This window comes from Trachymyrmex cornetzi, unplaced genomic scaffold, assembly GCF_001594075.2.
Source record: "Trachymyrmex cornetzi isolate Tcor2-1 unplaced genomic scaffold, Tcor1.1 scaffold21, whole genome shotgun sequence".
NCBI lineage: Eukaryota > Metazoa > Arthropoda > Insecta > Hymenoptera > Formicidae > Trachymyrmex > Trachymyrmex cornetzi.
In genome coordinates this window covers 2,002,529-2,018,418 of record NW_017296741.1, presented here as the reverse complement: position 1 = coordinate 2,018,418, position 15,890 = coordinate 2,002,529, and the positions used below count along the sequence as shown (strand labels likewise).

The following is a 15,890-nucleotide window of genomic DNA, read 5'->3' as shown; positions in this document are numbered from 1 at the left end:
AAGTCCAAAATTAGGGAAAATGCGTTTGTTATAGAAGTAAAAAATATCAAGAATGTTTGTTTTATCTATTAATTTAATTTACTTTTATTTTGTTTTTATGTTCATAAAAAATAAAAATCAATTTTACATCATAAATAAAGTGACCGTAAAAAAAGCTGGACTTAAGTTACTATTTTTAAGTCCAGCTTTTTTTACGGTCACTTTATTTATGATGTAAAATTGATTTTTATTTTTTATGAACATAAAAACAAAATAAAAGTAAATTAATAGATAAAACAAACATTCTTGATATTTTCTACTTCTATAACAAACGCATTTTTCCTAATTTTGGACTTATGCTACTTATCAATTAAGGGGCTCAATTGTAACAGTAAGTACATTATCGCACTAATAATGTATATATCAATATTCAATAATTAATCTATATATTTTAATTAACTTTGTAGTTTTGATATTATTGACTTAAGGGATTAACACAATTTTAATACGAAATCCATAACCGTAAAAATTTTAATACCTTAAAACATTTGTTGGCTACGAGTCTCGCAACGTATGGAAGGAGTAGTGAGTGGTAGCTCCATTCTCGCGATTTAACTGCATCGATATCTCGCTAAAAATATCGCGTTCGAAACCGCGCCCGTGTAACTCCGCTGCGATAAATTCGTTACCCTCTAACAGATAAGATACATTTTTATTCTACTTTCGGCCGTGCGCGTAGATAAAATGTTTCCGAAGCGCATGATATCTTTTATATATACCGGCTGCATTTAGACGCTCGATTTAACTGAAATGCGAGCACGCGTAATAAAGAATAACTCGCAAACTCTTGTATCCAGAAAGGCGAGTACTACACTGCATCGCCCGTGATAAAAGTAAGAAGAGTGAATTCTCTCTTCCGCGATTAACGCAATAATTAGGATCTATACCGAGAACGAGTCGCTCAACCCCGTCCATTTACTAAATAATGGAAAAATAAAGAGTTTGGAGCAACAATACTTGCCATACGCATGAAATACTGCGCCATTTCTATCAGGGATCGGAACTGGATTCCTTTACCGAAGTAGTTATGTTATCCGAATCGAACGTGGTGGTCGAGGGTTAAGGCTCGCCGCGTGCTTCGAATTTCGGCGAGCAGCCGTGTGCGCAGAGAGAGAGAGAGAGAGAGAGAGAGAGAGAGAGAGAGAGAGAGAGAGAGAGAGGAGAGAGAGTATTTCTCTTGATCCTCCGAAATAAAATCACTGCGTGTTATCGCCGTTAACGATCCGGATAGAATATCGAGGATCGCGTAACCGCGCGCCAGGTATATAGGTACCTCCGCACGGTCGCAATTTGCAGTAACTGTTTCTCCGAACGGAACAATTTTTTTTTACAAACGCACATTTATTAGCGCGACCGTGCGCGTCGATATGGAGCACGTGGAAAATACATAGTAACGTCCGCAGATAATATCATGCTGCCTTATGACTCTCTGCCGACGAGCGACTACAATGAGAATAAATAGGGCAGCAGTGGCTGCGGATAACTCATGAGAGAAATAAAAATAGGCCCGAGCGATCGCTGTTTCCACGCGTCGTAAACTTACGAACGAGGAGAAATAAACTCCGAAAATGACACTGCTTTCACGAGCTCGCATGTATTCGCTGTCAGTCTTAAACTCGGGACATATTTTATGGAAACTTTTGAAAATTTAAAAAAATCCAAAATTGCATATTGTATGTATTCGCAGTTTTAAAATCGGAACGTACTTTATGGGAACTTTTAAAAATGAACTTTGAAAAATATTCAAAATTGCATATTGCGAAGTTGATCTCCGAGAAAATATGCGTTAAATTGTTACTAAATTTTTAACTCTGGAAAAAGTCTTATTTTATTAATTGGAATTCTGATAGATCCAACTAGAGAGAGATAGGTACAAATTAAACACTTGTGGTTAAATTCATGAAATTCTATATAATCGAGATAACCAGAATTCTAATTTATACGATTAAAATTCATTTTGTTTGTACTTCTTGTTGATACAATCGAAACATTTTTCTCAGTGAAGCAGAATTCTTTTTAAATAAATTTAAATTCAAATTTGATCTTCGAATAGTTTGATAACATTTTTGCCAGTCATTTGTTATATCTAAGCCAACATCGTTAAACATATTGGCAATCGCTTTGCACGTTTCAAAGGTTAATTAATCCCAGACAAAATTATTTTCGATACGGTACATGCGTCCAAACACATCGTGACTTATACACGCCCGTGGGCTGATATAAATTGCCTCCTCCGCCCACTCAAGTGCCGTCTTTAATCGCGGCGACCAGATCGATCATTCGGCGCGACTACTCGCGATCTCGCGCGATAATTAATATCCGGGCGTCGCGATTTACGCGACCGGCGGATAACAATCATAACAGAGGAGGAGGAGGAGGAGGAGGAGGCGGAAGAGGAGAGAAGAAAGCCGACCCAGGCTCCCCCGGCGCAGTTATGGAGGGTACACCCTGTCCGTGAGTCTCGCACGCGTGCCTTTATTAAATATTGCGTTTAAATGACTCTGTAACGGTCGACGAGACGCATAGTCCGCGCTAACGAGCGCCACGACAGCGCTCTAACGAGGTGCTCGTCGCCCACGCGGTTATCAGGGTTTCAGACCATGCCAATAGCAGCATTGCCGGAATGACTCCCACGGTGTAACGTCCACGTGGCACCACTTTTCCACGAAACACACGCAATACCGTTGTGACAAAACTGTAAATTGAATATCGATCGTGTTCCGTGTCGGTCCCGTAACTTACACGACCGTCACGTCTGTGCCGTGTCGCCGATCGTTAAGCCTATGCGCCTCCCAGCTCGGAAATGAGTTCCGGCGACTGAATGACGGGAGGACGGAACCGTTGACGGGATAGTTTGGTGTCAATCGTACCATTGAAAGTAAAGTAAGACAATAAAGACAGTACATTGACACACAGTTGGAAAAAATGTGTTGAATTTGACATAAATCGCATGTCCCAAACGGTTCACTCAAATTTTTTAGATAATTTTACACAAGATGAATATGTTAGAAGGTAACACAAATATTATGTAAGAGAATAAATACAAAGAAAGATAACATCGACACAATTTGTAAACAAATCGTGAAAGCATATTTTTTGTCCGAAAATTAACATTTATGATATGTATTAAATTAACACCCGGGTGAAGCTGGCCCCCCCAATATTAAAAAATCGAATTTTTTTTGCATTCGTTTGCTCATCGTTTGCTCACAAATGCTCCGTCGAAATTTTCGTTTGCTCACCCTTAGTTCAAAAATTATACGAAATTGAAACTTTTGGGGCCAATTTCACACTAGCCCCCCAAAATTAAAAAATTGTATCTTTTTTTGCATTCGTTTGCTTATCGTTTGCTCACGAATGCTCCGTCGGAATTTTCATTTGTGTGTGTGCTCACCCTTAGTTTAAAAGTTATCTACTACTGAAAAAAGTATTAGAAATATTTATTTTTTATTTAAAAAATAACTTTGAGAAACTCTTGTATTTTTACTGTATATTCCATATAAGTAGTGGGCCATTCGTGGCTGAAATATACGATTCATGAAAAATATATGCCTAATGTATATAAAATATTGGGGGGCCAGCTTCACACGGGTTAAATTAACATGGATTTTATTCATTTGTCTTAGAATTTACGTTTTAAAACACATTATTTTTATGTTACTTGTTCACTTACTCATAAATTGTGTCATTTTGACACTAAAAAACATTGAATATCAATTTCACAAAAAATCTTTAAATAACATAATCACATTATGTTAAATTAACACTCGAATATGTTAAAAAATTCAACACAAACTGTTAACACAAACGTGAGTGGACCGTTTCCAACACAAATACACAAATTTTTTTACTGTGTAAGAAATTGTTGGAACTGTCCCTCACCAATTTTGATGGGCTACAGAGATATTGAAAAAAAATTTGGTAATATAGCTATCAAATGTTAAGTAACATAATTTTAATCAAATCTTCGGTTAATGTAACAAAAAATTTTAATTTTCTAAATATTTAGCAATTGTTATCAAACAGTTGGTTATCTTTGTGATAATAAACATTTAAAAAAGTACAATTATTTTTATATTGACCAAACACTTGATTGAAATTATTTCACTTAATATTTAGTAATTATTATCAAATTCTTTTTCAATTTATATTGTAGAGCAAAACTTTATAAAAAATATTAGACCTATATCTTTTTTACCTGCTTTTTTCAAGGTTTAGAAGTCGAAATAATCGTAAATTGAAAAATTTAGCATTTTTTGAGAAATGTGACATAGTTATTAGGAATATAAAATATTACAAAATCTTTTTTCTCATAGTTTTGAAGATCTTTTCTGAAAATGAAATCATATCAATCAAAATTCTGATAATCAAATTTGTGGTAATTTCAACTAGAATATTTAATAGGTTTAACTATAAGTATCCCATTTCTACATATGTGATGAATCAATCAGAATTCCAATTAATGCAATCAGATTTTTTCCAGTGTAAGTTGTGATACCTAGAACGATGATACAACATTTTAACTTGTCTATATTATTCGAGTATCTTGTCAATATTCCTTTAATTTATATACACCACTCGCAATAAACAGACGTTTAAAAAAACGAGAAATGTTTATGTATATTTATCATTCTTCTTATGACATTCGATGTCGCGGCGAAAAAAACCGTTGCGATTATAAAAGCATACAAAAAAGTACGAGGGTCGTGATCGCTCGATGTCAACAAAGCGAACGTCACTAGCATTATAGTATATGACGTAGAAGACAAAATCATAGCTTGCAGGAGAATATCGTTTCGTGCTAAGCGCGTATTTCAGTTGCCGGTGTCACCTGTCAGCATTCTATCGCGACGAAGTACTAGGTTCGCGTCGTTCGCGATGAAAATTACTTCGCTCCATGACCGGTGATCAAACGCGATCGGATCGGATGTATACAAATGACAATCGACCTCGTTTGAAGGCTATAAAGCTTACCGTCACCGTTCACACGCGTGATACAAATATATCTGTAATTTTATACAAAATTACTGCTCATTATGCGTTATTACCAGCTCGAGAGAACAAGTTAACCGGCGTTGTTTTTGTCGGACAGCAAAACTTCGCCCCACATAAGTCATCGTTACGCGATCGCAAGATGTGCAAAAAAATCGAATTGATTTAATCACTTATTTTGAATAACGTGACACTGGACGGTACGGGGATAGAATTGCGTTACAATTTTACGCACTCGTGAAGTTTGTAGCGGCATAAAGTTGCGGTCAAATAAATTAATAACAATTATAGTCGAGAATAATCGACGCCACTAACGATATTGTGCATTAATTAAAATCGCCAACGAGCGAATGAGTATCGCTTACCGTGCATATTATCGGCATTTAACTATTATTGAGTGATTTAATAATCGATCAGATTTTAAAATAATTATTAGTAATTAGTACTGATCAAATATTGAGACACCGTTGTTATAAATATAATTTTTTAAAGAAGGACAAAATATCTTTTTCGATAACTATATCTATATCATATTTCTCTCCCTTCAAAATTTTTTAATTTTTATATAGCTATTGTCGTTTTTATTTACTCTTTAGCTATTTATTACTATTAACTTATAGTTTTTCGGATTCTATCAAATTAATTAAATACAATACGTTTCTAAAATTTTTAACCATAAACATAGACCATATTTTTTACTTGCCACAAGTTTCCAATATTTTGGATTTCGGTCACTTGTAAGATTTCTATACTGACAAGACACAGTCGCATAATTATTACGGTCTAGTTAGCAGAATCAAATCACAAATAATCAAACGTGTCACTCACTGTGCATATCGTTGGCGTCTGTCCATGGACTTTGTTGGTGTTGGAAGGAGGCTCCGGTCCTTTCGGAACGTCCAGATGCGTCCGAGATGGCAGAGGCGACGAAGTAGGAACGTTACTCGAATTTGGAACGTGACTCGTCGGTAGCGGCGTGCCAAGTGGAAGATCTGGGCGGAAAAACCACGTGGGCCACTGTAACGAAAAGCAAGGTCGATATTATTCAAGACATTCGCTTTTCCTGCATATTCCGTCAGTTTATTGATAACAAGTTACGTATGTCGTCCCATAAATATGTCAATTTTTTTTCTGGATTACAGATTCTTGGCTGAATTTACTAAATATTATATATTTTATAAATCTTCTAGAACAAATAATTTTGAGTAGACATTATCTTTTATGATTTACAACTTTATGGTAATGTTTTGATTAGACAGGATTAATACATAATAAAATATTCATTAATTAAAAATATATATAGATTATTAAGAATAGATCACTTTTACATATATATTCTTTTTATAGTACACATTTATACACATAATTTTTTATATAATGCATTTTATCTACATGAGTTCCTAAAAGAGATTACCGTCAATATAAATTTCTTTTCACGTGGTACTTAAAGATTAATTTATAGCCAGTATTTCTCTTTCCTTTTGTCGCTTATCGCTTCCGACATACGGTAACTGTATCCTTGACGCGGAAGGAATAATGATGTGACGAAACGGCACAGCGATCTTATCGAAATCGTCTCGTTGGCGATAAAACCAATTAATCGAAACAAAAACGACCCGTATCTATCAACGCAAAATTCGTTACGCTAATAAATATTTCCTTAAAATTACATATTCACAAGCAATAAAGAACAAGTTACAAACATTAAACTTTGTAGTCAATACTTAGTCACCGATCATATTATTTTAAAGTAAAATCTATAATAACATTGTTGTCATTGCTACGATCATTCACACATTAATCAATTTGTTTAAACTCTCATGTCTAATTAACTTGTTTCTCAAGCAATAAACGTGGTATTTTTAACTCCTTTGCTTGATATTTAATTCGTAATATCTAATTATTTACATGTCAGTTTATATACACGTCAACTTAAAAAATAAATATGTAAACTCCGTAGATTACATCAAGATATTAAATCTTATTTACCTGATAGCAATCTAAAATTATAATCTAAAATATATGTTAGATAATTAATAATATGTTCATGTAGACAGTTATTTATTTTTTACATGACAGATATATATAGGGATAAACATTATGATTCGGAAATGTTCAAAGTAGCGATTAGCAAAAAGGATCTATTTATATATTTAAAAAATTACTTCACTGTGATTTTAAGTCGAAAAACTACTTCGTGACTAAAACAACCTCTTTTTAAAAATGTATAGTTATAACAAATGGAAGATAATCCCGACTGCTATAAACATTTAAACTGAGAGTGGAGCACAATAGAGGGGGTTAATAAACGAGCTCATCCATTTCATCGCTCATTACATCGTGATGCGCACGGAACCTAAAGGCCTCTCTGCTGTTTCGGTGGATAAAGGTCCCACTGTGAGCGGTGCATTGGAGTGTCGCCGCGGCTGAATATGAGCGCAGCTCCCTAAGATAGATGACATAAGCCCTGACCCTGTAAGAAGCGCACTCGCCGAGCGCGAGGTCGTCGCGCGTGTGGTCCATTGAAAGTGTTTCTTGTAGAAGAACCGGCCCGCTAAGAGAGAAGATGCTCGGCAGAAGAGAAAAGGAGCCTCTCTCGTTGCGTGCTCGCGCTGCATGTCCCGTTCACCGTGGTACGCGGTAAGGACTTTTTGATCGTCCTCGACGGAGCCACGGTGAGGCTGCGACACGAATTCCATCCGATTAATCGTGGCCGCGTGCGCGATTCGATCCGTCCCATAAGTTCCATAAAAACAACTCTGCTACCAGACTTAGAGTTCGTCATAGCGCCGCTCTGTCGCGTATTTTCGATTTTTTTTCTCACGTTTCTTTGTCAGGACTATTACGAAAATAAGTCATCTGTAAAATATAAGACCACTACTCCATCAAAAAAAATTTTGCTCCACTCTTTCAGTGCATCGAGATCGAATTATCCACCGATAACGCGTGCCAATGCAATCTTTTCTGCTTCAAATTCCCGGTTATATACCGTGGAAAATCTTACATCACGCCGTTGCTGTAACACACCGTGCGTTTTAGTTATTTTCGTGCCCGAAGGCTTAGCATCAGCACCATCAGGCACTATTGGTCACGACGCAGTGTAGAAAGTCGGTAACCGGTGGAAGGGACACAAGAGAGGGAGGAGAAAAACGATTTCAGGGTGGTCTGGCGAATGTCTCTTGTCGTTGGCTCGCGGGAGTTAACGCCAAAACTGAAATAACAAACTCCTAAAGTCCGTGAGTTAACGCGCTACTTCGCGCCGTTTCGACGCTAGTGATATTTTCTGTTTACCGTAACGATAGTTCGCACGCCGCGGAAATAGTTCAACATCGATGGACTCGACATGGACATTTTAACTCTCTCCAAACTGGAGTATTCAAACTTCAAACGTAAAAAATAAATTATAATTCGACGTTTGTAACAACAGCTACGATCTCTCCTCGCCTCGATATTTTTTAATCATGTATTATCATTATTATATATTTAAATAATTAGCAATATAGGTATTAATTGTTTTTTAGAGATACTTTTGTTAAAAGTTAACAAAATTTAATTTAGCCATCTCTCGAATACATTTAATATATTTAATATAAAAAATTAACATTTTACAAAAACTTGAACCAAGATTTTTCTCTAGAAAATGAAGATAAAACTGCAAATTTTTGGTAGAAGCTGCGATTGGTAGTGGCTCTAGACATTAGAGAGATTCTATCTCAGCGTACGATGCGAAGTATTATCGCCATTTTTTCCGCTCTAGTATGAGAGCAACAACGGTATTCGCGCGAGGAAGCCGCGTGTAATATCGGGCGGACTATTTTTATACGAGGGATGTGCTCTCGAAAAACGCGGCGTGGTATTCTCCAAATTCCACGCTGGCGAATCATCGTTCTGACCGGCCATGCGCTATAATATACATCCGCTCGAATATTCCATTTTCAGACGAGAATATCGGATAAAACAATTTCGTCGTCACGGAAGTTCACCATCGACGGTCGAAATAAATAAATAAGATTACATTTTTTTCTAAGAGATACTTTAAATTTTACAAGAATAAAATATTAATGAACGAGCAATGAGAGCATTAATACAGTGCGGTATTTGGAGCGCAATACATATAATATATTCTTAATAATTTTACATTAAGTATGTATACAAACTTCTTGAACGTTTCGATTTCCTTCAAACCATCATCACATATCTACTTCCATATGGATAACACCTGTAACAATATCTTTATATTTAATGTAAAATTAAAATTTTTACTTATATTGTAATATGACGTGTGGCACTTTGAATTGTAATCTATGGAGGCGAAGGTTAGAGTCACTTAAACAGAAGAGACATTTCGGCAATTCTCAACTAGGAAGTAGAGGTATGCTCATCCTCTGTCTAACAGAAATTATTTCCAACATCTGCGGACTATGAATACTACTAAGACATTGTATAGTAAATTATATATGGCATTGCTGATGATGATTTCAAGGAAACCGAAACGTTCAAGAAGTTTGTATAGATACTTAATGTAAAATTATTGAGAATATATTATATATGTATTGCGCTCCAAGTACCGCGCTGTATTAATGTTCTCATTGCTCGTTTATTAATATTTTATTGTTTGATTTTCGAGAGTCCTATTAAATATATATTTTGTTTATAAATTTTACGTAATTTTTAAAATACAATGGAAAATCACGCTTCTACACAGTTAAAAGTAGTCTAGTTGAAAAAATTAATATATTATATATTTTTGTTCTATTTTAGCTTGAGAATGTTTTTAATGTAGAATAATGTGACGGTATTATATATTCTGTAAAAAGTACTTCGAACAATTAAGACTATCAATGAAAACATTTGAGGTACATATACGATCAAGGATTCCGCTTAATTGTGCAGAATCCTGAAGACGTTTTGTATGCCGAACAAAAAAGTACCCGCAGTCACGAAATGTCACATATTCGATCCGTGACAAGAAGCGTGACTCGAGTCGACTCTCTCTCTCTCTCTCTAATCGCTAGGAATTCCTCGTAAATCAAGGAAGGAACGCGCGTTTTACAAGAAATCGCGATTCCTTGGGCGTATTTTGTTTATAAACAATTGATTTTTAGAAAAAATATTTAGCAGCAAAATAAATTTATGTCAATTCAAGCTATGTTAGCAGAAGCATTCATAAGTTATTTTAGACGGCAACCGCAAAAAGTTTTCAAGTCACTTTGAATGTCATTTACATTGCGCGGAATTGAATTAGAAATTATCATGGAAAGAATGATTTTGTTGAAAATAATTCTATTGGACCATCAAAATAATTATGACGCTGAAACATGATAAGTAATAGATACTGCAAAGAGTTTCAGTAACAAATTTGAGTGCCCTGCATAATTATTTCGATAATGTAACAAAAGTATCTTTAGATCTCTATCTAGTTAAATTTTAAGATGCTTCAGCAAAATTATTTTCGTGTGACGGAAAAATTCGTGTATAGGGTCAAGCGCATTGAGAATTAAATCTTGCGCGGCAATTTATCAGAATTTCACGCGAGCCACACGCCGCGAGAGGATCGCTTTGCGATTTTCCACGGTTACACGGAAAGTGACATTATTCGTATTGCGTCGAGCGGCGGTGGTACGAAATTTCCAGACCCCAGAGGTTGCGTCTCGCGTAATGACGAAGTGAGGATGGCCCGACGAGAGGAACACGAGCCGAGCACCGCTTCATTAACGAGCGGCCTGGAAGAAAGCCGACCGACTGCGTGTATCTATGCGTTTAACGCGTGTAATATACAGGCATGTTGCGCATATATTACGTTACACGTGGCGTAATATACGGATACACTCGCACGACCTCCCCCCCGATGGACAATAACGACGACGACGGTCGTGCAGGTAATTGCCGCCATTAGGACGTTGTACCGCAAATGACTAAATAACGAATTTATGCTTTCCTGAAATCTTCGTAGAGGCTCTCATAGGCCGAGAACGTTGACTGCTAATGGAACGTCCACGCTTAAATTATGAGAATTAACAATCCCCGGAGCAGCGATTCTAATCGCTTGTTTATTTCGATAGGAATTTAATAGATGAAATGTATATTTCGAGATTTTTCGAAAAGTGAGACATCTTGTAATGAATTCTTAAGAGTCTTATACATTTTATAGATACATTAATAAAGAAAACGAGCAACTTCCACAAAGTATCCCTCCACTCGTTTCAACGAGTACAGTATATCTCAATATCGAGCAACGTTTACCCGGATGAGTAGCGTAATGTGCGGCAGCCTGGAGGAAATCTCAGCGCTATACTCGATACTTTAAAGCGGTTTGCGCAAAGGATAAGTGAAAATTACGGTAGTCCCCCCTCCCTCAGGCGTAGGGTGTTATCGGCCGTTATGACCCGATGGGCGAATGACGTGCCGTTCTATCGTTACGACAATATTCTGCCGTTTCGGACACACCGCGGAGGGTGCCTAATCGCGCGTTTCACCGAACATTACACTTACGTCAGCGCAATCCGATGACGGGTATCAATTTCGTAGGCGACACGCTACCGCGAGCGCGCCGCGGGATAACCCGTGCCGTAAAAGCGCCGGGGAGTTCAGCCTCGTGTTCGACCTATGCAAATCCAACGGCCGTATGTATTTATGTATGTATTTACGTTCATCCTCGACCTCCGGCGCGCGCAAGACGAGCCTCAGAAAACGAGCGAGTGAGCGAACGAGCGATCGATTTCCTCCGGACACCAATAATGTCGCGTCGGTGTTTCGCGGTCATAAAGATATTTTATAGAATTAATATTTTTCGCGCAATAAGTTTATTACAGTTTTTTTTAAGATTGAAATTTTGGGGGATTATTAATATTTTAGATTGATTTCGTTGAAAGTACGACAACCATATCGGCACGTAATTATAATTTCTGAAATTAATTTATTTAAATGAATATATATAATAATTCAACATCTTAACATTCAGACCGTAGTGGCGCTTCGTATTTAAAGTAATATTTAGAATTTATAATAGATAAATATTATAAGATACTCGCATGATAAAAAAAAGTAAATAAACACAATGCAAATGAATAAAATTAATTCAATAGGATTGGCTTGTTAGTACCAGAAGTATTAATCTTTTAGGTTTACTATAATATATATATGTATATATACGAAAAGGATGATTTTGCTAATAAAAATTTAGCTAAACACAAATCTAAAAATAACTTCGTTGGGTCATTAAAATAATTATGTAAAACACTTAAATTGGTTGCTAGAATGTCAAAACTTTTTACAGCATTGCTTTTCGTACTTGAGATTCTTATGTAATTATTTTGATGCTCCGACAAAATTATTTTCTATAATCTGTAACTAGCTAAATTCTTAGATATTTTAGCAAATCCGTCCTTTCCGTATAAAATTAACTTTAATCTCGGTTTAATTTACTTTCTATCTTTTTCTAATTCTAAGAGTTAAAAAAAGATAAGCAGTAAAAAAAAAGTTCAACGAAATTAAAAATTTAATCTTACATTAGAGTGAAAACGGACCTTATTCTCTAAAAGAACTAAGCAAATAAATTGCTGTAACAAAGAAAAAGATGAAAATCAAATATATTATCAATATAAGAGATATAATTACTGAAATATCAAAAAATTTCGAAATTCTATTTTTCACAGGGAAAATATTAATATAAAAAATAGAAGAGATCAATAACGGATCACTCGGTATTTTTAGTTTTAATACATAATTATAAATTCAATTTAAGGTCAATAGAGATATGATATATTGGACATTTAATTTTATAAAAGATTCGGTTTTTTAAATATGGTCTTAACTCTCAACTACATGAATGGGTCATTTGGACCTGGGGGAAAATTTTAGTCGGCCGCTATTTTTGTACAGTTAATATTGCAGAGTTGAACTGGGGGTTAGGTTGATACTTTCATTGCATTTTTAAGGGAGAAAATCCGACATACCTTCGATGATTTTTCCGAGCATATATATAAAAATGCTCCCACTTCACACTCATGCAAATAATTATACTTTTTAGAATAAATCAATATAACGTATTTTTTTTCTTAAAGTTCACGTTTTCCTCTTTTCAAAACACTACTTTTATCATAAAAATATAATTTTTTGAAAAAAAAAACTGATTTTTGCATTTTTTTCACAAATTATTCTTTAATATTTTTTGGTATAACTTTTTCAATTATCAAAACCTTTTTCTATTTTAATGTTTCAATTCTATTCTGGCATTCCATTAAAAAAAAATATATTTTCCAATAAGATTCCTGATAATTATAGAGCCAGTCAAAAATGCCGTGAGTGACTTAGATCCAGACTTGTAGTTGAGGATCAATCTATCCTATACCAATAAACTATAACGCTTAAATTTTTGATTGCAGGTAATACCTTACAGTAATTAGTTTTTTATTTTCCAATACCTTCGGTCAGATTTTTTCCTTCTTTTAAATCTCGAAGAAACTTTAAGAGTTTTCATCTAATATTCAAGTTTTAAAAATCGAAATCGTTTTTCTTATATCATTTCAATTCACGCAATAAATTCATTAGGACGTTATGTATCCAAGAGATTAACTCTCTATATACGTTCGCGTAGTGATAAAAAGGCTACAAGCATTTTCCTAAAAAAAGTCCAGTATATAATTAGACCGTACGCGTCATGCTCGCGCCGTTCAACGAGCTCAAGTTTAACTTTGTAATCCGTGTGTGGCTCGACGTGCGTTCATTTAATTAAAGCGGCGATTGTCGCTTAAACGCGGAGTTCCCGCGGCGGGGCGGGAAAAAGCGCGCGACGCTAAACGGCCGGCTAACTACTCTAATCTGATGGGGCCCATGCTCAGACGGTGTGACATCGGCGTGTCATGTCACAGTCTCGTGACTTCGCCGGGCGACACCCGCACGACACAGGCCGCCTGGGGGGGCCGGGACCGGCGCGGCAGATCGCGCGATCCGCGCATCAAAGCCCCGACACGCGTGCGACACGCTATGTGCCGCCCACTTCGTGTCCCGTAATTGCCAGCGACAAAACGATCGGCGCGGCGCGGCGTGGCGCGCGCGGCATAACGTGACGACAAAACGCGTTCCGTCATGCCACCGGCAGAGATAAATAGAGAGAGAGAAAGAGAGGACGGAGGTGGGAGAGAAAGAGAACGCGGGCGCGTCATGCCGACGAATTAAATCGCGGAGCAACGGCAGAGACGGTCGCGGAATTCCGCGCGTCACGTTTCATTACGCTCGCCAAGTCTGAGGACAATTTACGCCCGGCAAAAAGCCGCTCCGCTCTCTCAGCTCTTGGCCCTTTCTTGTCCACGTCGGGATGCTCTATACGTCTGTCGCTTATTCCACTTTCTTTCATTATCATTTTATCGTGTCTTTTTTTCCTGTATTCTGGGATTTAAATTTTTGAAGGTCACGCTTATTTTACATTACGTATCTGATCATCATTTTCGTTTCGTCATGTTTCTTCGAACCTTTCAGCTGCATCTAGAAAGAAGCAATTGAATTTCGATTTCAGTTGACAAATTACCGCTTTAATTTCGACTTTTGAAAGCTAATTAACATCACGTAAACGTCGCACAGATTCTGATATGCAGATTCATATCTTCCCAAAGATGTAGAAAAGTATATGTTGAGAATTACACGTATCGAGTGAATACAATTTCTAACATATTTGTTGTCTCATTTAATTGATTCTTTATTGATCATGTATGTAATTAATTTGTAATAGGAACACTTTTTTTGTTACGTTAAAAGAACATGTAGGTCCTTGAAACTCACTAGAGTCTTTTATTATTAATTAATTGTTGAATAACTATATTTGCATCGTTTATTATGAAAATAAGAATTTATTTATTTAAAAGAATATTCGATATTTTTTTATGTAACTTAATGTTTATTACTTCTTTTTTTAGAGATTTAGTTTAAGAAAAACTTTTAAAGTTTTTAATATTTAATTAAATTTTACATACACGGAAAGGACAGTTTCATTAAAGTATCTAAAAGTTTAGTTAGATACAAATCTGAAAACAATTTTATCTATCAAAATAATTATGTAGGGCGCTCAATGCTGGTTACTAGAATGTCAAAACTTTTTGCTCGTCATACTCGAGATTCCTACGTAACTATTTTGATGGTCCAACAAAATTATTTTTAAATCTGTATTTAGCTAAATTTTTAGATACTTGAGCAAAATAGATTTCTCCGTGTAAAAAATTGCAACACTTAAACTTATATAGGCATACGATAATTAACCTACATAAATAGAACAAAGCTATGGAAAATAAGATTGTCAAACATAAAATTATTCCAAATCATTACATTATTAAAAAATTAAGAAAATATCCCAGGATTACTTTATATCGTATATTCCAGTTACGAGTTAAAAGCAGCTATACGGAGAAAACTTTTTTTAAAAATTTATTTTGAAAATATAGTAGTTGTGGTACAATACAATATTTTAAAGATTTTTTCCATGCACTTCAGTAAAATTAATCGAACTTATTTTATACTTTATTGTAGTTTTATTAATGAATGAGAGAGATTTACATTAAAATTCTTCAAAATACAATATCGTCCCACGACTGTCATATTTTCAGGGTAAATTCTAAAAAAAAATTCTCTCCGTTTTTAAATATAAATATAAATACCTATATATGGATAAAACACAATCGATATAGTCTTGATAAATAATCATCGTGACATTTAGTGTATTAAAATTAATGTGTTATTACTTGGCGATGAGTTTCTCTCAATAAATTCCGCGACATACGTAGACTCGTTTTATCTCACGTACACAGGTCGATTCGACGCGCAGTTACGCTAACGTCTCCGAGTGGATCCGCAAATCCGCATTCAGGCGC

At 35.6% G+C, this 15,890-nt stretch overlaps 1 protein-coding gene across 2 annotated transcripts in view; it reads right to left on the bottom strand.

Moving 5' to 3' along the window:
- LOC108759939 (uncharacterized) overlaps positions 1–15,890 on the bottom strand; it is a 300,035-nt gene that overhangs the window by 261,793 nt on the left and 22,352 nt on the right. For both annotated transcript variants that reach the window (XM_018505671.1, XM_018505672.1), the window contains exon 2: positions 5,860–6,048. In XM_018505671.1, coding sequence (XP_018361173.1) covers positions 5,860–6,048 — 189 coding nt within the window. The remainder of the gene's footprint in view (positions 1–5,859; positions 6,049–15,890) is intronic.